We start from the raw sequence: 23,657 nt of genomic DNA on the forward strand, positions 1-23,657 counted from the left end.
ACACATGTGTGTTTTAAATGAAAGCGCTAACTTTTTTCACTTGCAAATCAATTTTTCCAGGGTCAAAGTTCTGGCCACCACAATGTTAGCCAGCAGGAGGCTTACCACAGGCAGGAAGCTCATCCGAAAAGCAGGCGAGGCAGTGTTAAACTCGGGGGTAGACTCAGCTGACGGCGAGAGGAAGGGCTTCTCGCTCTAAAGTGACAGTCTTCGGCCTGATGGAGGTGGTACACACTTTTGATCCCAGTACTTGGGAGGCAGAGGCAGGCAGATCACTGAGTTCGAGGTCAGCCAGGTCTACAGAAACATTCTTGGGAAAGCTGTTAGGGAGGCAGTTTATGCAGGAGATGGGTGATTGCAGACTGGTGAGTGCCTTCTCGTGTCTGGAGGTTTGTGGCCAAAGGACTCACAACTAAACTAATCCTAATTGCTGGTAAGAAGATGGTTTTCAGTTATGCAAATCTCAAGAACACAGATGCCTACTTCTTCATCTACTTGTTTTTTAAATGATTAATTTTTTTATCATTTTTATTATGTGTATGTATCTGTGTGGGGTTTTGTGCATGTGATTGCTAATGCCCATGGAGGGCAGAGGGATTGGATATTCTGGAGCTGGAGTTATAGATGGTTGTGAGCTGCCTGATGAAGGTGGTGGGAACTGAACTCAAGTCCTCGGGAAGAGCACCAAGTGCTCTTAACTGCTAAGCCATCACTCCAGCCCCTCTTGTCTACTCCTGTCACTGATTAATTTGCCAAGGAGCAGTTCCTGACACATTACACACTGTCAGACTGGAGGATGTAGCTGACTGCTCCAGTCCTCTTGCTGATCACCAGACTCAGGGTAATGAAAGAAAACAAGCTTCCCTAATCATTGTGAAAGACAAGGTCAGGGGAGGTTAAAACAGTGGAGCAGAGATCTGGCAGCTTAAAAATACTATACCTTCCTAGGCAGAGGGACTCCCAGGACTGCTATTTACTTTAACTCATGCCTTGATGGTGGCCAGAGGGTTCTCTAGAGTGCCAAGTGTGTTGTGTACATTGGAAGTCATTGAACAAGTTTCAAGTCACAACTTCTCTAGCCTTAAAAGCACCAGAGAGGCTGGGCACATGTCTTTAATCCCGTCTGAGGCAGGCAGATCACTGTGAATTAAAGGCCTTCCTGGTGGTCTACATACCAAATTCCAAGCCAGACAGAGCTATTTAGTGAGACTTTGTTTCAAAAAATAAAACAAGGATGACACCAATGGACATGTGAACATGGACTGGGTGATGATGGTAAATGGGATGATTTATGAGGCCCTGAGCCCTAGCTGAAGGAGGACAGGCAACCCAGAAATGTTGAGACTGGGAGAGTCTTCCCCAGGAAGAGCACACTACTATCAAATGGTCAGCTCTGAAAATATATACAAGTGATATTATACAGACTGAGCAGGTTGTATTTACATATTTAGGAACACACACACAGATGTAACAACTATTAAAGAAAAAGAGGCTGTGAATTTGAAAAAGCAAGGTGAGGAGGGAACAGGTATATGGGAAGGTTTGGAGGGAGGAAAAGGAAAGCAGAAATGAAGTTAATTATAATCTCCAAAAAAATAACTAAAAAGTAAAAAAAAAAAAAAATGTTTTTTAAAGAGCACTGGAGTTGCTTATCACCAGCTCATTTGCTCCACCCTGCCTGCCCCAGCAAGGTCACCTGTTAGCTCATCTTCACAGGGCAACTAGACCACAGCGGTTTTGTTTTTGTTTTTGTTTTTTTTTTGCGATCACGCCCCCTTTGTGAAAGTGAAGTGGACCGGACGTCTCTATTCACTGAGGTTCCAGCTCCCTGGACTCCTGTCGCCTTGCTGACTCAGTTCTTCCCATCATAAGCCTGGGGGGGGCCAACCTGAAGCTAGTCTTGTGCAACCGCGGGGCTGAGGGGCCAATTGGGAGGGCGGGGCGAAGGGGCGGGGCGAGAGCCGTGACGCAAGAGGTTCGGGCCAATGGGAACACCCCGCGGCGCCGGCGGAGTCGCCCGGGCATAAAAAGAGAGGCGCGGCGGGGCTCGCCAGCTGGCAGCTGCCCTTCACTCGGAGTGTCTCTCTCCAGGCTGATCCCCGGTCCCCGTGACGGCCACAGGTCCCGGCCGCCGGCGAAGCGGAGCCGCAGCGCTTGCAGCACCCCTGGGTGTCTCGGGAGCAGTCGCGCCGGGTCCATGGAGAAGGGCCCGCTACCGGCGGAGAAGCCGAGGGGAGCCAGGTGCACCAATGGGTTCCCCGAGCGGGAGCTGCCGCGGCCCGGGGCCAGCCGGCCTGCCGAGAAGTCCCGGCCGCCCGAGGCCAAGGGGCCACAGCCCGCCGATGCCTGGAAGGCAGGGCGGCCCCGCAGCGAGGAGGATAACGAGCTGAACCTCCCCAACCTGGCGGCCGCCTACTCGTCCATCCTGCGCTCGCTGGGCGAGGACCCCCAGCGGCAGGGGCTGCTCAAGACGCCCTGGAGAGCGGCCACCGCCATGCAGTTCTTCACCAAGGGATACCAGGAGACCATCTCAGGTCCGTGCGGCCGCCGGAGGGAGTGTGGGGCGTGGGGAGGCGGCTTCAGGAAGTGGGGTCAGCTCCGGGAACTTTCCCGAGTTGCTCCACTTTTGGCACTACGAGCCAAGCTTTCATCTCCCAGCCCCAGCCGCAGCCCCGGAGCCTCCCTGTAACCCAGGCGAGTTCCCCTCCTGGGTCGTGTGGCTGGCACCCAGGGGCCTTGGGGAGAGGGGGCTCGTGTGGGCCTAGCCACTGACCCTGAGCTCCCGGGCGGGAGGAAATGCGGGACGCCTCTCACCCGAGTTCTCAGAGCCTGCCGAAGCAGGTGCAGTACCCACCTTCCCCACATAAGGATCCCCTGGACACTTGTTGAAAGGGACGCTTCCTCTGTCAGTCTGAGATGCAGCGCTTTTGGGTGAAGCCAGGCTTCCTGTACATCCTGTGAGCCTGTTAGTGAGCAAAGTTAGGTACTTGTAATGGGAGAGGGGGACATCTTCACAGAGTTGTAATTCTCATCCTACCACCTCAAGTTTACTCCAGTTCAGGACTTTGCCGGAATTCGGCACACTTCTGGGTTCGGGCTTCCGTGGTTTGAAGTATGGGGTTTTCTTGGACTAATGTTGTTGCTGAAGGCCGTTCACACTTGCTCTCTCAAAAGAAATAGAGGGACCCCCTTGCTACTGCTCTGAGAGTCGGGGTTCAGTGGACCTGGGAGTCCGTGCTTGTGTGCCCCCCCAGACTAAAATCAGCAGTCTGAGCTTGCAGGTAGCAGTCTTTCCCACCCAGTGATGGGGAAGCAGTTGGTGTGGGTAGGGTACAGAGGCAGGGTGAAGAGGAAGTGGAAGATGACGAGGACCTGTGCTACCTGTTTGGTAAGCAGTGTTGGTCTTTATTTTAAAACAAAAAGCTTCTGGTTCTTTGGGCTGAGCTCAAAGGCCTCATGCTCAGTTTACATCGGTGGATCTCTGACGTGGTTCTTGGCCTCCACCAATTTCTCCTGGAAAAAAAACAAAAACAAAAACAAACCAAAAAAACAGTGCTGCTTTGAAAGGTAGTCCACCCTGCCATTTTCCTGAAGGTGTTGAGAGACTGAGAACCCGTCCCAGAAAGAACAATTATTTCTGCCCAACCTCCCCCCACCTCAAAGGAAGGGTGGGAGGGAAATCAGAGCCTGAGAAGGGTGGGGCCCTAAAGGAAACGGAACCGCTTCCTAATGCTAGGAAGCCGACCTAGATCTAGTTCTGAGTCTGGGTTTCATTATTTTACGTTTTGATGGTGCAAGTTTGGATCTCGAAAGCAGAGTGTGAAAATGCAAAGACTGATGAACAGTCATTGGATTTCCTGTGGGTTCAGTGTCTGAGAGTGTTAGTGTGTTTGGTAGTCCAGGATGTAATAAGGAGCATCTGATCTTACATCTGCCTCTTGGAGATGTAAAAGGTGGTCCTTACCTCTAGATCTCATCAATCCAAGGGAGAGGAATCTCTAGCCCTGGTACACGGCACACAGTTCTCTAAAGAGACTGGCCTGTTATTTGAGATCTGCTGTCACAGGCTTGTCTCATAAGCTGAGATTCAGCTACAGAGGCGTCAGGACTCCAAAGCACACTTCCTTCCAATGTATTAATAAAAAGTCCACTGGTCTAGAGACAGAAGATTGGCATCCATCAGCTGAGGAAGACAGAGGGCTAGAGAGTGACAGCCTGACACGGAGTTTCCTTTTCCAGTGACAGAAACGCTCAGGAGCTAGTCGGAGGTGGTGGCTGCACAAATCGTGAATACTACTGCCGAGCAGCACACTTTGCAAACGGCTAACATGAAGGATTTTATAGATATTTTACCACAATAAAAAAAATCACAGACTATTTAAGATTATTGATAGCTATTCATTGAGATTAAAAAGATTATTATGTAGCCTTGGCTGGCCTGGTACTGGATATGTAGGCCAGGCTGGTCTAGAACTCACAGAGGTCTGTCTGCCTCTGTCTACAGCCTGCAGGGATTTATATCTTTTGTATGTCTGGTGCTCTATCTACTAATTCCTTGTTGACTTCTGTCAGAAATCATGTATTTCATATCCTTTCTTTTCCCATTCTCTTCCAGTTTCCTTTCTGTTCATTTCTTGGCTCTGGAGAGTTGGTCATTTTTCCACCACTCTTCTCTGTCACACCTTTCCTCTCTTTCCAGTACCTGCCTTTCCTTGGGAGTGACTGTGGCCATCCATGACAGGGCTGGGTATGTCAGGGTTACCAAGTCTCCCTGTGGCTATCACTACTGGGATGTACCTTGTGGGCCAGGAGGCAGGGTGGAGGAGAAGTCAGCACCTCGGCCAGGGCTGGCTGCCCTTTCAATCTAGCACCAGACTGATGCTTCGTCTAACTCAGACCGAGTCCCCATTCTCTATTTCTGTCTCCTTTCAGATTAACCACACTCCTCTTCTCTTCCAGACTTGAGGTTTTAACCTTGATGAGTTCTTCTATGCAAGGCACTTTCTCTCCTCCTCCTCCTGAGTGCTGGGGTTACAGGCGTGCGTCACAACCACTTTGCCTACATTTCTTTTGTTCAGAACCTTAATTAAGTTGGAAGGTCCACTACTCCATTCCCTGAGGCCCTTAGGATTGGCCTTTTCTCTGTGCTATCTTCTCCCAGGTATGAATAGTGACAACCCTCTTGTTGTCATTAGCCACCAAAGGTTAAGTGCTATATCCGGTCCCATCATCAGATGAGCCTTTTCTGAGTTTATGGAAATCCAAAAGTCTTGACTCTTCTGTCGCATTTCTTCACGAGCATGTTTTCACTTGTCCTTCCTGGACTGCCAAGAGTTTTCATGATCATGTCAACAGTGTCCCGGATTTTGGGAAGCATATGGATAATCCAGCATGAGGTAATGGCACTGTTGGGGACATTAAGCCATGGCCCTCCCTCAACCATTTGTATTGCAGATTGTTCCTGCTCCCTGAAGAGTGTACCCTGACAATGAGATACTTTTTTTTTATATAAAAACAGAGTCTTCACTACTTCAAGAGAAAATTTAGTAATTGTGAAAGATTTTTCTTCTGAAATCACACATGTATCTGATTTATTAAATAAGGTTGCATTGGTGAACTAAAAACTGACAGCTCTGAAGTATCAAGATAGACAAAAATTAAAATTCTTAAGATTTATTTTACTTCTTAATTATATGTAGGAGTGTGTGTGTGTGTGTGTGTGTGTGTGTGTGTGTGTGAGAGAGAGAGAGAGAGAGAGAGAGAGAGAGAGAGAGAGAGAGAGAACACATGAGGACATCATATTCTTTGAAGCTGTAGTCACAGGCTGTTATGAGCTGTGCAGTGCAGTGTGGGTGCTGGGAATTGAACCTGGGTCCTCCAGAAGAACAGTACTTGTTCTTAGCCTCTGAGCCATCCATCTAGTCTCAAAATAAAATTCTTTCCTATTCCCTCCTATATCAGATGGAAGGTAAATTCATGCCCTTAGTTTTAAAATACATATTATAGGGGCTGGGGAGATGGCTCAGTTGATAAAATGCTTACTGAATAAACATTAAAATCCGTGTTTGATTCCCAGCACCTATATAAGAAAGCAAGGCATGGTGGCACACTTGTGTTATCTTAGCACTGAGGAGATAGAGACAGGAGGATCCCTGGGACTTGCTGGCTAGTAGTCTAGCCGAATTGGCAGGCTCTAGGTTCCTGGAGAGACTGACTTAAAAGATGAGAAAATGAGGAAGACAGCTGACATCAATCTCAGGCCATGAGTGCACACACACACACACACACACACACACACACACACACACACACACACAGAGAGAGAGAGAGAGAGAGAGAGAGAGAAGAACAGTTCATTTTATTAAGGGCTGAAATGTTGAAATGGACAAATATGAATGTGTAACTCTTTTCAATCTTGACTCACTAATACTTTCTGTTGTTAATTTGGTTAGAGAATTATTAAATAGAGAGTATTTGTTGCCAGAAAGAGAACCATGAGTAAAGGAGAAAATAAGAAAGCCGTTTATGTACAGTAGTTTATGTAGATCAGAGCTGTAGAGAACATAGGAGAAAAGCAAGGAATAGGCACGTAAAGGCACCATACACAACTTCGAAATGACAAACAAGCATGGCACTTGCCCCAGTTACTTTTCTATTGCTGTGAGGAGACACCACGACCAAGGCAATTTATAAAAGAAATCACGTAAGTGGGGGCTTTCGTATAGTTTCAGAGGGTGAGTCCATGACCATCATGGCAGCAAGGGTAGCAGCAGGCAGGCTGGCATGGTGCTGGAGCAGTACCTGAAAGCTTACTTATCCTCAGGTTGGAGCCAGGGGTCTGGGCGTGGCATGGGCTCCTGAAACCTCAAAGCCTCCTAATCCTTCCCAAATGGTTCTACCAAATGGGGACCAAGCATTTAAAATGAGCCTCTGGGGGCCATTCTCATTCAAGCCACTACCACAGCATTGGTACTGGTACCAGTGTCTCAGGGCTGCCATAGGGAAATACCACAACGAGGGATTTCAGCAGCAAACATCAGATTTTGCAGCCCTTGAGGCTAAGTCTGAAAATGAGGAACCAGCAAACCCTCTGAAACTGTACTGGAGACCTTTCATGTCTCATCCTAGTTCTGGTTGTGAAATTCAATCCCTGTTCCTTGGTTTGCATCCATCACTCTAATCTCTGTCCCTGTCAATGTCCACATTTTTGTCTTCTGAGGACACTGGTGATGGTAGATTCATATTCTACTATGTCTCATCTGAATTTACTGAGCTACACCTGTAGCAGCACCGTATCCAACAGAATCCTATTCAGAGGCACCCAGGACGTCAGCATGATTTTCTTTGTAGGGTTCAATCCAAGCAATTATGAATATTATGTCTTCATAATATTACCTGGGAATTTTACCAGTGTTTCACTTAATTTTTATTTTTGTTTGTTTATTTTGAGACAGGGTCTCTCTAGGTAGGCTGGCCTTGAACTCACAGAAATCCACCAGCCTCTGCCCCTTGAGTGCTGAGAATTAAGGATTTACACCACCAGGCCTAGAGTCACTTAATTTTTTTTTTTTTTTTAACTGTGTTCCAGGAATTGTGCTGAATACTGAGAACAGAATGGGTGAAGCTGAATGTGGTTCTTGCCCTCACAGGAACTCTCAGTCTTTTAGAGGAAAGAAACATTAGCCAGTCAGAGGAAGGAGAAATGTGACAATAATAACCACATGGCTCTGTGAGCATTTAGCAAAGGCACTTGACTCGTGCTGGGAGATGGCCTCATGGAAGGGACAGCCGTGCTGGGGCTGCCTGGTGTCTTTGGTCACTGGCTTGGAGCCCTCTCTGAGTCCTTGAAAGGTGTCACCTTGCTCTATCTTCATAATAGCCCTATGGGGCATGCAATATTCCCATGTTATAAATAAGGAAACGGAGGCACAGGGAGGGCTAGCTCCAGGTGGTGGCTGAGAAGAGGCAGAGCTGAGAGGATAATGAACATCATGGGTCATGGATTTCCGTTGATGACAGTGTTTTACTAATTAACTTGGCTCCCTTCTTCTCCTTTGTGTTTTTTTCTGCCGCTTGCTTTGTCTGGCTCTAGAAACTCCTCCACATCCTGGCACCTCCCCAGGTCTGCATTTACAGCAGCATCCTTTGGTTCAGTGTTTGGGTGAATAAGACTGCAGTACCAAAATTTACCAGGAGAGGGCTGATGTCTGAATCCTGATTTCTGGATTAGGAATCTTGGATTGCAGGGACCCTAATTCCAGGCTATGTGAAGGGAGATGTTTCTGACAGCTATCAATTCTGTATTGAGTCTCTGGCAGTTATACTCAGGGATAAGCTAGAGTGAGTTAATTGAGATTATCTGAACTATCTGGGAAATCTGTTATGCTCAAGGCTGAAGATACTGATTTACTAGAATTTTCTTTTACAGTAGAATGTGTTCAGAAAAGAAGGGACTGTAGACATTCCTTTTTGAATTCTCAGCAACTTGCCCCTCACAAGTGATGGACTTAATGGATATTGGATTTGTTTTTGAGAGAGAGAGAATATTTGGTGCTTTGTCTTGTTAGGATTGTGGATTTAAAAATTATATTTAAAAGACTCTTATTTTTATTTTGTGTGTGGGTGTTTTGTCTGCTTGTATGTCTGTGCACTGTGTATGTGTAGAGTGCCCATGGAGGCCAGAAGAGGGCATTAGATCCTCTGGAGCTGGTGTTACAGATGGTCGTGAGCCACTATGTGGGTGCTGGGAATCTAACCCTAGTCCTCTGGAAAAGCAGCTTGTACTCTGCTGAGCCATCTCTCCAGCCCAGAATTAAAAATTTTAAATCTTTTCTTGTAGAACGGTTTCGGTATGCATGAGAATAGGCTGTGTCCCCCTCATGCAGCCTCTGTTACTGTCAACATGAATATAGGTCTGTCCTGCTTTGTCCCTCCTGGCCTCACAACCCTTCTTCACTGAGTCATCTTAAAGCAAGTCCCTGATGTGACATTTCATCGGTAAACAGTCTTGAAAAACAATAATGTATGCTCACATGTGAAGTTGACCATAACCCCCTAATGTAAGTATCTAGCAAATGTTTGCAGTTATGATTCTCTCACAGGTTTCTTTGTATAAACTGATCTTGATTTAAACAAAACTCCCACATTATACTGGGAAACTCTCCTTATGGTCCTGTGGTGATATATTGTGACATATATCACCACATGGTCCTTTTGTTGTTGTTGTTTTTGAGACAAGGTCTTTCATGTAACAGCCTTGGCTGTCCTGGAACTCATTATGTAGACCAGACTGGCACCAAACTCACAGAGATCTGCCTGCCTCTATCTCTGAGTACTGGGATTAAAGGGATGTGCCATCACTCCTTAAGGTTTTTATAAGTCACCCACATTGACTTCTTAGACTCTAGTAAGTTGTGAAGAAATGGACCATTTGTCATGCAAGATTTTCCACATTGTAGGCTTTGTTTATTTTATTCCCGAGTTGGTCTAACATGAACCTTTATTTCTTGTATTGCATACACAGTAGTTATCAGATTGGGAGACTTACTCATCTCTCAAAACCAACACTTTTAAGGTTAGGCAAGACTGATTCATAGAAGGAAGCATACAATCCTGTCCGGAGGAGCCAAATATCTTCCTTTTCTGGCATTAAGCTTGATCAGCCTGAAGGGTCTCAGTCGAACTTGTCAATGACAGAGTTCCCAACCAGCTTTTCACGTACTGCTTTAGGAGCTATTGGTGACTACCTAGACCTGGCAATTATTAGAAGTGACAGACTAATGATCTTTGGTCATTTAATTCATTTTAAATTTATTAGTTGGAATTCTCTAAAGGTATAACAGGACTCTTGTGTCCCTTTATAAAGGGATATAACTCAAAGAGTATAACTCTTTGGCAAGTTTTAAAGTATCTGAAGCTTAAAAAAACATTAAAAAGTTGTAATTTTTTAATGCATTTAATTCTATAATAGAAAGCTACTTAATTATGGCTTCAATCTAGAAGCCATAAAATATGACAGACATCATAAAAATTAGGAATTTTCATGTGTTAAATACCAGTACAAGTGGAGTCAAGTGATGAACTGTGAGGAGACATTTAGCACCCCTGTCCTGGACAGTGGGCTGACAGTTACATAAGAAGAGATGCTGGGAAGTGACGGGGAGAAGGGTGAGCCACACAACTGGAAACTGCCAAAGCATGTAAAGAGAAGGTTCTTAGTAAAGGAAATCCAAAGGGCTCCTAAAACCCCAGAAAATATGATTGATTTCACTCTCCACAAGAGAAACACACAAATCCTAGATATAGGTACATTATTCTTTGTGGGATTGAGAAACATACAGAAATTTGATACTAGAGTATTGAAATTAAAAGAAAACATAATGTGTGTTCAAGGTTAGTTACTATCTAGAAATGACTTAAATACCTATTGTCTTACAATGGCTAAATTGTAGCTGAAGTTTTCCTGTGTCCCACCTAGTCCTCAGCCACTCAGACCCAAGTAAACACACAGAGGCTTATATTAATTAAAACTGTTTGGCCATTAGCTCAGGCCTACCACTGACTAGCTCTTACACTTAAACTCAGCCCATTTCTGTTCATCTATATGTTTCCACGTGTTCCATGGCTTACCTGTGTGCCATTACATGCTGCTCCCTGGATGGCGGGTTGGCGTCTCCCGACTCAGCTTTCCTCTTCCCAGCATTCTCCTTATCCACTTATCCCGCCTATACTTCCTGCCTGGATACTGGCCAATCAGCTTTTTATTTATCAACCAATCAGAGCAACACATTTAAAGCATACAGAACAGCCCACAGCAGCTAAATAGTGCAGAGGTTGAATTTTGTGTGAAAATGGTGTGTATAGAAACAGAATGTTGTGTTAAGAAACTGAATGATAATACCAGCAGTTGCATATTACTGAGGGATAAGGGCAAGGATAGAAATGCTCAACAGCACTCCATAGTTGTCTGGTGAGCAATGCTAGTGTCAGGGCACCAACCCCTGTAGAGTTACAAGTTCATGTCTAACTTTGAAATCTTCTAAAAGTTGATAATCTGCTATCGACAGGAAGCCTTACTAATAACAAACAGGTTAATCCAGAGGTGATATGTTATATGTATTTTTTTAAATATTTATTTATTATATATCCAGTGTTCTGCCTGTATGTTTTGCCTGCAGGCTAGAAGAGGGCATCAGATCTCATTATAGATGGTTGTGGGCCACCATGTGGTTGCTGGGAATTGAACTCAGGACCTTTGGAAGAGCAGCCAGTGCTCTTAACCGCTGATCCATCTCTCCAGCCCTATATGTATTATACATAGTAAAATGTTTATAAACTATGAGAAATCATTTTTACTAGGTTATACAACTTGCTAGAAAGAGGAACTGCTCAAGAAAAAGATTGGCAGATAAGTCAACACAAACTCATGACAGTAGCAATGGGCGGTGAGCTTATCACCAGTCCATAATGCCTTTCCACTTATGATTTAATACTGAAATGTTTATTTACACTTCACTACAAATGGCACAATGTGGGCTATACTTACATGCATCTGGAGGAAGTTTCACTTTGTGTGCATGTATATGGCTGTGTGTGGAGGTCAAAGGTTCACATCGAGTGTCTTTGTCATTTGCTCCTCCACCTGATTTTTGGGATAGTGTCTCTCCCTGAATTTGCAGCTCTCTGATTGGCTAGATGGCCTGCAAGCTTCTGAGGATCCTCCTGCCTCTGCCTTCCCAGTGCTAGAATTATGACCACCATGCTCATTTTTTTTATATTGGTTCTGAGGGATCTAAACTTAGGTCCCTAAGCCTGTACAGCCAGCACCTTATCAACTGAGCTATTTCTCCAGCCTAAGTATTTACTTTCAAAATGGATTTGTGCATCTTGTCAAGGAAGTAAATGATTAAAGCAGATTGCTGTCGGTGTATATTATATATATACACCTTAATTTTAGAAATGTTGCTAAGCTAGCTGATTCTGATACCCCCCCCCCCCAAATTGTCAGAAATATCCTAAGCAACCTATATATAAGTAAATTAACACAGTTCAATCTTACGGGTCAACTGTACATTAATATATTTAATTTTCTAAGTGCATGTTTGGATTTTCAAATAAACTGAAAGCATTGTGACAGCCATGGAATGTAGCTTTAGCTCAGTGAAAGAAGAGCTCCACACTCATCTCACTATCCAGTGTATGTAGAAAACGGCAAGCGTATGAACTATGCCCAGCCCTGTAATCAACCTCTGCCAGCCAGTACCTCCTCAAGTCACTCCCCGTGGCTGCCCCACAGACTCCAAACTTGGCTCCACACTGCCAAGCCAGGTTGGTCAATCAAGACCAGGCCCTCACCGGACTGCTCAGGGCTCATCCATTCCAATATATCTCCAGTGCTCTCTACCCGGTTGCCGGTAGACCACCATTTAGCACCGTGAGACCAGTGTCCTCACAGGCTGCATAAACAATGTCAACACATGTAGCTAACACAACACAGACAGCAGGTCCAGCCCTGCACCAGCAGGTGCCGTGGCTGTTCTTGCTGTTCACACTGTTTCCCAGTAAAAATATGCTGCAGGAGTCCCCGGTCCACAGCAGTATCTTAATACACAGCCACCATGCAACAGTCTGCTGTTCATGTACAAGGCCAAGGTCCTTGGACAGCTTCCATGTTGGCATCGGTCCCCCACCAAGAGCAAAGGCAGAAATCGGGTGAATAGTTATTTGTCTAATTAAAGCCACACACCCGATTCCTGCTGGGAAGGTCACTGGCGTGTTGTTGGAGGTTGATGACTGGGAACCACGTCATATGGTCGAGTCTCCAGAGTCTCTCCGAGCCATGGCTGATGGGTAGACTGCAAACGCTTCAAGCTGAAGAGGCTGCCCAGGAAGCAGTTAGCAGTGCCATGTTGCTCAGCTGTTAAAATTGATCAGAGACCGTGAATAGAACGGCATTCTTCGCCAAAGAAAAATATCTAAACACCAAAATTTAAATAGAAGGAAAACTTTGCAAAATTTAAAAATGGAAAGGAAAAGAAACTTTGACTCTTAACATCTCAAGAAAATGCCAGGTCTGACAAGGAGTGCCAGTCCTATATTACTTGACTTAAAAACAACAAACTCCCACAAAGTATTTTATTTTGGGAAAAGCATTCTTTTATTCAATTGTGTATATACATATAACATCTCTGTGGCATCTCTTTTCCTTTTATCTTTTCTTTTTTGAGTCTCACCATGTAGCCCGGGCTGGTCTTAAACTCACGGAGACCCACTTACCTCTGCCTCCTGAGTGCTGGGATTAAGGGTGTGTACCACCACACCTGACAGCAGTTCTGTTTCAAGGAACAGAAATGATAGTGAGTAAGGAAATGTAATTTGAATTATAAAATTCTTGCTTTCATAAAAATATTACAGGAGCTTGAGCCTGGACAGCTTCCTCACAGGGTTTCTGATGAAGTTGGGAATATGATGAAGATGTGAGGGGGCACAGAGGTGGGTATTGACAACAGGAGACTGTGATGAGGCTGTCTAGACTCAGGCGTTGGATGCTGGGAGAGAGGACGAATCGGGGCCAGGGAGGGCTAAGTGCAGTGGGCCAGACAGACAGCCTGGAAGAGGCTCAACAGCCCAGCTCTTTTTTTGAGTCAGTGGCATTTTCAAAACAAATGCATTGAGGTTTCACCTAATGTCCAACTAGCTGTTGTGAGGAAACAGGTCAGGGTGAGAAACACACTGACCAAGCTAGTTCAAACCCAAGGCTGGAAGAGCTGCAGTCCTCTCTGTTGGCTACTTAAACAGTCATTACGGCAAGACCATATGAACCACTGGACGCTTTGCCCTGGAATTAAAGAGAAGTGGATGCATATGCAGTGCTGTGCCTCCTGATGCTCCAGTCAGCATCACTCACTACACCGAAGTAATCCCATAAGATTTTAATGGAGCAAAACACCCCTGATGATCAGGACAACCCATTGCCAACGTGTGTCAAGCTCCTCTGTTTCAGTAGATTAAGAGCGTAGCAATACAGCTATGTACAGCACCAATACGTGACTAGTAACAAGCCACCGTGTTCCAGGGTGGTGTATTATTATTATATTATTAATAATTAATTATTATTTCAGGATGTGCTCCTACTTATTCAAAACACGTAACAATGGAACAGTCTGCCTTGTGCCTGCAGAGCCTCTTCGTCTTGTGTTCACCATACCACTTGATTGCATTATTTTCTCTATGCTTGCTGTAATCTCGTGATTTGTCTGTCATGGCCTTAAAACAACAGAATGTATGCATAAATATCTAAGTATACACACAGATACACACCATTAATGTCATGGAGTCTAAGTGATAGCAGGTTGTGTAAGCATGTTCCATGGTATTCATACAGTAAAAAACTGTTTAATGGTTCATTTCTCAGAGCAGAGCCCCCTCATAACCAGGCATAGTGGCATATCCTTGTTATTCCAGCACTTGGCCTACACGAGACTCTATTTAAAAAAAAAAATCCCCATCATTAAGCAATGCCAAGTTTGACTGTATTGAATACAGGAAGATAAGAGCTTACACGTGATCCTGTCCCTTAGCTGTATGATTACTGGCATGTCTATAAATTTGTCCTCCTTTTCATTTCATATATGGTGGTAATACTGTTTCACCTGACCTCCTAGAAGAATTAAACTGCAAAAAGCATTGGATGCTTGATATACTCCCCACTTCATGATGAGAGAGAACCATGGTATATTAGTTTACAATGTGTCTTAAGAATGCGAGCCACTTTGGGGCTTTGAGTCACCATATAAACAACCCCAAGGCTTCTGCTCTCTGGGGACATCTTGACCACATGGAGAGACCACTTGCTGGTGGTTGAGACATAGCTGAAACACTGGACATGTGAGTAAAAGCCCCTAGTTCGACTCTAGCCCCAGGTGGAGAGGAGTAGCGGCCAGACACTTGCTCTGGGTCCTGTCTCATTTCTGATCCACAGAACCTATGGACCTCATAAGCTAGCTGTAGAACACTTCTGGTTATGCAGCAGAAGCATCTGGAACAGCTTCTGAGATGAGGCTACATAGAATTTGCATTTGTACAGAGTAAAGGGAGCTCCTTAAAACAGTTTTAGGCTAGAGATTTAAATGTGTGGATTATGAGTGGAAGGCTGATCCTGGGAGAGTGCCTGAGTACATGAAGGAGGGGAGGGAACTTTAGATGTCTGAACTGCTAGTGTGAAGTGTGAGAGAACTCCCAAGCTAATTCTGAAGGGACCTTGTGTTTAACTTTTGTCTCGGTGCATGGTGTTGCGAGAGCACTGTGGAAACGACAAAGCGTGAAGATGGAGGGTTTACTCTGGCAGTCTGGAACCCCATGCTCTCAGTACAAGTAGCAGTGGAGGCCTGAGGCCCAATGACACAGTGCTGTGAGCCTTGACAATTTCTCCAATGTTAGTAACACTGGGGTGTTGGGCCTGTGATACAGATTTTTTTCCCCCTCAAACAGGATAGGCTTATCTTTGATGGTGCCTTTAAATGATTTAATTCTGGGCAAGAGCCAAGAGTCCCCATGTGCTGGGTTGCACTGCTGCCCCCCTAATCCCTGAGCTCCATTGTTCCTCCCCCTTACCTTTCTCTCTGTTGGCAGACCCTGTAATGTCCTTCCTGTCCCTAGGATGGATGGATGCCGAAGGTTCCACAGCCATCTTTCATTAGGTTTGAATGCTGGAAGATACATCAAGGATCACACCCTGGCCTTGCCTGCCTTGCTCATGCCCACAATGAAAACAGTAAAAACAAGCTCCATGGACAGGAGTTTCCTGGGGGGCAGAGTCCTTCCTTTTTGCCTTCCTCCCTGGCAGAAACAGGTCTGTTGGTCCTAAACATGCATGTCCATATTCGAGCATCTAGGAGATGTGAAGGTTCTGTGTAGCAATGCAGCTTCAGAGCAGGAGCTCTCAGAGTGTGGATCCAGTTAGCATCATGGGTCTGGGACCTTTTCAGAAATCAGATTCTCAAGCCCACCTAGAACTACAGAGAGCCATGTGCAGATGGGACCCAGCAATTTGTGTTTTAACACAACCACTGGAAGGGTCTGGCAACTCCTGCTGCAAAGGATGCTTAGAGAGCATTGCATTGTGGCCTTACTGTATTTTCGGGGGGGATCCTAGCAGGCTAAAAGCTTGAGGGATGGGTGCTGAGCTGTTTCAAACTGGTAAGTGCAGTGGTGGTGTGGACAAACCTTAACTTTGGGAGGCTGCTCTGGCTTCCTTTGTGGTTGTGACTAACAGACAGTAGAAGGGAGAGTGCTGTGAACCCTGTTTCCAGGGTTACCTTCTTGCTACTGATAACAGGCAGGAAATTAAAACAATCTGTGATAAAACTTTGTTCTTATTATCCACAGATGGCAGCTTTCAGATATGTGGGAGCAAAACATAAGTAAATATAGCTGGGAAACTTCATTATTGAAGAAAAATGACTTGGTGTGGTCAAGTTTATAGTCTGGGTTCGTTTTAATGAAATGGGATACAGGCAACATACCAGTGTCTCAGTTCTACACAAAGCATTAAGCCTTAGGAGGACAATTGGGTTTCTTCCTGGTTTGATTTTGAGTATATAAACATTTATATGAACTCAAAGTCAAAACTACATGACATGGGCTGGAGAGGTGGCTCAGTGGTTAAGAGCACTTGCTGTTCTTCCAGAGGACTCAAGTTCAGTTCCTAGCATTTCTAACTCCAGCTCCAGGGGATCCAATACCCTCTTGTGGACTCCACAGGCCCCTGTGTTCACAGGGGCACACACCCTGCCCCCATACACATAAATTTTATGTATATATGTGTGTGTGTATATAAATATAACTATATATATGTATATAACTATATATATATAGTTATCAAGCCACAAGGGCAATGACGATGTGGGCCTTTTCGATCACCCCAAAAGTGTCTTCCTATCATTTTGCAGTCAGATCCTTTCCCACTTCTCTGCCCCCTGTAGCCATCTATCTTGTTTCTCCTGCTATACTTTTGGCTGTTCTAGAATTTCATCCCCTAGGACAATCATGTGTCACTCTGCAGTTTCCTCAGACTACACGTAACTGACCTGAAGAGACTAGATCGTGACTAGGAGACACAGTCTTCTCAGAGCACCACTGCATACGTGACCTGTCATTGGCTGAATGGTGCAGTGCACAAGGGTAGCCTTCCGTGTTTCCATGTGACTTTATGCCACTAAGAGACTGGGAAAATTGTCATGTGTCAGTAGTTCATTGCGTTTTTCACTGATCATACTCCATTGTTTACACTTCGCAGTTGCTGGATATCTTTTTGTTTAAATTTTGAAATAATTTTAGACTTATGACAAATGTACCATTTCACCAGCTTCTACCCAAAAGAGCCTTACATGCCGTAACACTTCAGAAGTCAATATTGGCATAATGCTGCTAACTTCATACTTTAATTTTAATTGCACTTAGCTGTTATATTTCACTAATCTCAACTCTGACAATTTCACATTTTTTTTAATGACCTTAATGATTTTTTTTTCTCAAAAGAATACCCACTGAGCCATGCCTGATGGTACACTTACCACCCCAGCCACTTGGGAAGTTGACCTGAGGGGATTAGGAGTTCAAGACTAGCCTAGAGCTCGCTCTCTCGCTCTCTCTCGCTCTCTCGCTCTCTCTCTCTCTCTTTTTTTTTTTTTTTGGTCTTTTGAGACAGGGTTTCTCTGTGTAGCTTTGCGCCTTTCCTGGAACTCACTTGGTAGTCCAGGCTGGCCTCGAACTCACAGAGATCCGCCTGCCTCTGCTTCCCGAGTGCTGGGATTAAAGGCGTGCGCCACCACCGCCCGGCTAGCCTAGATCTCTTAATGAGACTTTGTCCCTAGGGGGGAAAAAAAAAAGAAATAAAGAAAACTCCACTTAAAGGGATCTTATAGTGGAGCATATTCCTCAGCTTTAATCTACACAGGTGGTATCCAATGTCATCATGTCCTAGAAATGGCCGAGCTGCCCCGAGCTGCCCCGAGCTGCCCCGATCTGCCAGGTTTCTCCACTGAAAAGATGCTCTCTCCCCCACTGTGTGCCTTGCCTAAGGTCCAACAGGCAGCTAGTGACAGAACCAGATTCCACCTTAGCCTGACTTGAGGCTGACTCTGTGTGCTGTGTAATCATGAAAACTTGGAAGATTTCCTTTGCTAGAGAGAATGAATGCATGGCATCCCATGATTCTATTTTGTTCATTTAGAAACAATGTTTTGTTTTCACTCCTGGTCATATTTCTCATGTGACTAAAGATTTTAGTGAACTGTACGTGCCCTTATCATGATATTGAACTCTTGGAGAAATTCAGAGTACTTCTGGGAATCCCAAGGAGCTCTATTTAAACTGCCTTCAGAAATCCAACCAAAGGTTAGGGTAGAGGATTCTGCATGGGAGACTGCTACCGGAAAAGGAATATTTACTTAGGGGATGACAGAGAGCTTGTCCCTGCCTGTTCTTATCGCTATTGTTCTGTGTGTTTAAACCCTACACACGTCCATTCTTGCTGGTCACATAGTGACTCTCCTACCGCACAATCAATCCCAGGCGAGTCCGAGTAGCCTGATGAGAACAGAGGCTTATGCATGACTCAGTAGCAGAGCTCCTGAAGGTCAGGCAGTGGGGGTGGGCATTTGCACATCTCTGACTCAGCCTGCCTTTCTGAGGGGGAAATAGCTGTGGGCAGCTGCAAAGCCATGCTCATCTCCCCACACTTGTCTCTTTGTACTGTGTGGATCGTGTATTCACTGAATCCTTGGAGTTACACATTAGCTGTCTTGGTGTTCTCTGTTCTGATCAGGGTTTTCCTGTGCATGTGCCTGTTTTATAAAAGTGAGAAAACACCCTCTGTGTAGCATCTCTTCTTCGTTGACAATGACACATGACATTTGTGTACAATATTAGGGCATCCATCAGTTTGTCAGTACCACGGCTATGCTACAGTGGTGATGGCTGTGGCTTATATTCCTTTATCTTTCTGTAGCCAGAACAGGATGCTCTTGCTGTCACAGGTTGAGTTCAGTGCTCGCTCTGGTCAGTCTTCTCCTTTGCAGATGAGGAAGGGCCACTTACTAAGCGCAGTTTTTAAACATACAGCATTTTGTCTCTCATATGCCTGATCCTATGTCTGAGGTTCACAGCTTACATGTGACTGCTGCTCCCTAGAGAGGCATACACGTGCAGATTATAGGATTTATTTCTTTAGGAAGGCGACCATTTAGTGTAAGTTCAATGCTTCCCAAAATAATTTTGAAGAACTTTGCGAAGTGTAGAAAATTATTTGGCTATAATAGAGGCCAAGTTTATAGGCATATTAGATCTGGCCTCAGAAGTCAGAGGGTTAAGGCTTAATGTTTTTCTCATGGGTGGCTTTGTGCATATCTGTTAGAAAATGTAATGGAGCCGGGCGGTGGTGGCGCACGCCTTTAATCCCAGCACTCGGGAGGCAGAGCCAGGCGGATCTCTGTGAGTTCGAGGCCAGCCTGGGCTACCAAGTGAGTCCTAGGAAAGGCTCAAAGCTACACAGAGAAACCCTGTCTCGAAAAACCAAAAAAAAAAAAAAAAAAAGAAAAGAAAATGTAATGGAAAGAACGACCCATCTCTACCTCCAGAAGCAGCCAATCCTTTGTCATACCTGTTCCTCTCCTCCCTTCCTCCAGCTCATGATACAAATACACTTTGAAGTCTACATTTCTCATGAAACATTGTCCCAAGGATTTTTATATCAATTAAAGAAAAAGACTGCTCACTTAGAAGGGAAATTTGACTAGTTTTCATTTTTATTTTCTTAATGTTTTAATGAGGGTTTGAAAATATTTCCTGTCTTTTTGTATTTCACCAAGTGGGTTTTCTGTTTTGTGTTTTCCGGATTTCAGATGTCCTGAATGACGCGATATTTGATGAGGATCACGATGAGATGGTGATTGTGAAGGACATAGATATGTTCTCCATGTGTGAACATCACCTCGTTCCATTTGTGGGAAGGGTAAGATTCTGCTTGTTGCCTAATCATTTAAGAATGTATAGTAAACGTTTTAAATTAGGATAGTTATATTTAAAACTGTCACCAATTCTTAATATTCTCTGTTTACAGCTTACATAGATATTTTTATTTATCAATTTTGGCTAACCTAATAATTGGAAATTTCAGCTGGGTGGTGGTGGTGCATGCTTTTAATCCCAGTACTCTGGAGGCAGAGGCAGGCAGATCTCTGTGAGTTCCAGGACATCCAGGGCTACACAGAGAAACCTTGTCTTGTCTTGAAAAATCTTTTTTTTTTTTAAGGACATTTAAAAAGAGAACCAGCCAGGTGTAGTGGCGCACACCCATGACATCAGCACTCATGAGGGAGAAGCAGGAGAGGGAGTTTGAGACCAGCCTGTGTTACATAGAGAGACCTTGTCTCAAAAACAAACAGAACAAAACCCAAAGATGTCCAGAACCAGACTTTCATCTTTAACACCATGTTAGTATATTGGGACAACGAGGTTAAAATTTAATCCTTTAAAGGTGGTTGCTGCATCTCTGAAAAGTTTTGCTGTATTTTGAGTGAACTGTTTGATCTAAGATCCACGTGTGCAGAGTGTGACATCATGACATGAGCAGGGATGACTGCAAAGTTTCTGGAGGCAGAGGTTATGGTGTTAGCGGATTTAATTGAATTCTATCCCTTTTTATATTAGGAGAAGAGAATCCAATGCCAGATAGATAATAATAGTCATGCAGTTGTCATTCAACACACCTTTGAGAACATGTATGTTCACAGCAAAGAAATGTCCTGTTAGGCTCACTGTCGTCATAGTTTAGTTCTATTTTGACTTTCTGTTATTAATTTTCCAACAGAAGACTTGTAGGAAATAATATCAATATTTACCCATTATCTAAATTTAATAAGTACTAATATCTGCTTTGCCTTTTTGTTAAGATATTTTATTTTCCTTTCTTATGATTGTAAAACATAGAAATAGCACAGCACACAAAGACGTGTTTATTTTCATTGTTATACATTATTACATTGCACAAACTGCAGTTCAGCACTCGGTGAACACTTGTGTTTTCTTTTCTTGCAATTAAAAACAATATGGTTGCCAGCTTTCTCTCGGTGCACATATGCATCATTTTTGTATGTAGGAGTGCAACTGTAGGATCATAAGTATGTTGCAGGATATTTGACTGTGTTAATAATGTTAACTTTGAACGGGAGGGTAGAGCCAGGGACTAGTTGACAAGAATCAGTCATAGAGTATATGGAGGACCCAGGATACGGATAGAGAGGCACAGGAAGGAATAGGGAGGGACTTGGAGGTTCACAGGCTTTTTGGACTTCCTCTTCCAGCTGGGCAGTGTAGAGAGGTCAGCTGGCCACTTCTCCACTGTTTCTTTGACCTATCAGATTTTCACCCCAATGTCTGACCCGAGTTTTTATTGGTAATAAGTGTGTCCATATTCATCTTACTCCCTGCTGACCTTTGGCTTTGCAAAGTGGTTGTACCAATTTGCTTTCCCAGAAGCATGTGGAAGTTATCAATATTTAATATTCTAACAGCATTTGGCACTTTCCTCTGAAGTTCAGTATTCAGTGTACTATCTCTCTCTCTCTCTCTCTCTCTCTCTCTCTCTCTCTCTCTCTCTCTCTATCTATCTATCTATCTATATCTATCATCTATCTATCTATCTATCTATCTATCTCTGAACACTTTTATAAAGGAAAAAAATTGAACATATATAATAGCAGAAAGACTAGTATTATGGAGTTCCATGTTCCCATCAACCAGCACCAGCAGTTATCAATACAGGACCAATCATATTATACGTAGCCACTCAATGGTACTATATTAAGTCCAATCTCAGATTTTATTTCTTCCATAATATCTTCTATTTTTCTGTAAAAGATAAGGATTAAAAAAATTTTTGGTAAGTTATCAATTAACCTTTCAACATAATAAAGAATGTATCATGCCTTATGCATAGCACTAATTATTAATTGGCATTTCTGTGATATGTACCAAATCATGCTAATAATTAACATGTATTTTTAAAATATTTTCTTACTCACAAACCACCACAGAAATTAATAGTATGTCCTAAGTAGCATTAGTAACCCATGTCTAAGTTTTTCCAGCTCTTTCAGACAATTTTTAGTGTTGGTCTGTCTGAAGAAGGATCCAGCTAATAGTCACATTAGGCCAGGGATGTAGAGACTCGGTGGTAGAATGCTTGCCTGGAATACCTAAGGGCCTATGTGCAATCCTCAGTATTGAAAAGAAGACGAGAGAATCCTGTCTGTTTTTACATTGCATTTGGTATGTCTCCTGAGTGTTGTTTATTTTGGAATATCTCCACATCCTCCTATTGAAGAGCCAAAGCTGGTTACTCTACAGAGTGTCCAGTCTTCTGGATTTGTTCATGCAACCTCTGGATCACCTATAAATTAGACTAGATTTGTAGTATTAATTAGGCTGAACATTTCTGACCCAAGTAGTGTTCACAGAGTGCTGAAGGCTTCATATTATATCACACGAGGAGGCATGCAATGTCTGGCCATCTACAGTTAATATTGGGGGAACCTTTTTTGCTCATCCTTGCCTTTTATTGTGGGTGAGAAAGCTGGTCTGTTGTCCAAGATGATGGGAAGGATTAGTGGCCTGGCTGGGCTAGACTCAGGGCACTTTACCCTGTTCTCAGCCCTTCACTGTTGCATTCTGCTGCCTTCTGTAATAATCCCTGTGTTTGTACCACTTTGCTTTGTTTCTCCTGTCTATCAGGAAGACAGTGCTAAGTACTACTACATGGGCTCTATAAATGTATGATCAATATTAAGTGAACACGTGAAAACTGCTTCGTGCTGGCATTTAGGATGCAGTTGTATTGGAACAAATTTGGCTGACTGCCAACAAATGACCTTTTACTTTATTAGTACTTTTAAAGGTATGTTTTCTCATACTTTAATTCTTGGCTCAAAAAAGCAGTAACATTGACACCACAGCTATCCATCCACTTTTAGATTTTAAGATGCTAGTGTTTCAGGTGGATCTCTGTGAGTTTGAGGCCAGTCTGGTTTACAGAGTGAGTTCCCGGACAGCCGGGGCTACACAGGGAAACCCTGTCTCGAAAAAACAAAAAAAAAAAACAAGACAAGAGAACCTGGGTCATACGTTCATGTTCTTTGAGAGCCATCCCATGGTGGGTGCCCTTTATCTTCTGTCAGATGGTGGAGCTCTCCAGCAGCTTAGAAGGGACAATTAAGAGTAAAAGGACTTGGAAACAATGGGGCAGCAGCGCTCTGTGTGACACATGGAATAGCAACATTTATAGATCGTTTCTGCCATCTAAAGGAGTCTCTTCTGGTTACACCTTGATGTTATGGGGTCATCTCCCCCTTTGCCGAGTGTCTTTTCCTTAGAGGAAAGACTTTCCGATTTGAATCAAGAACGTACTTCGTCAAGGAGCATTGTAAGTTTACTTTTGTCATTTTGGCAACAAGTCTGTTCTTTTTTTTTTTAATTTCTTTTACTGCAGTGGTGTGAAGGTGTCAGATCCCCTGGAACTAGAGTCATAGACAGTTGTGAGCTGCCGAGTGGGTGCTGGGAATTGAACCCGGGTCCTCTGAAAGAGCAGCCAGTGCTCTTAC

General features: G+C 44.0%; 1 protein-coding gene across 1 annotated transcript in view; it reads left to right on the plus strand.

The window, feature by feature from the left end:
* The first annotated feature begins 2,023 nt into the window (after positions 1-2,023).
* Positions 2,024-23,657, plus strand: part of Gch1 (GTP cyclohydrolase 1) — a 38,014-nt gene continuing 16,380 nt past the window's right edge. The window contains exons 1-2 of the mRNA XM_052733420.1: positions 2,024-2,534; positions 19,902-20,011. Coding sequence (XP_052589380.1) covers positions 2,198-2,534; positions 19,902-20,011 — 447 coding nt within the window. The 5' untranslated portion in view covers positions 2,024-2,197. The remainder of the gene's footprint in view (positions 2,535-19,901; positions 20,012-23,657) is intronic.

This window comes from Peromyscus californicus, unplaced genomic scaffold (genome assembly GCF_007827085.1).
Source record: "Peromyscus californicus insignis strain IS unplaced genomic scaffold, ASM782708v3 Scaffold_12__1_contigs__length_115047231, whole genome shotgun sequence".
Taxonomy (NCBI): domain Eukaryota; kingdom Metazoa; phylum Chordata; class Mammalia; order Rodentia; family Cricetidae; genus Peromyscus; species Peromyscus californicus.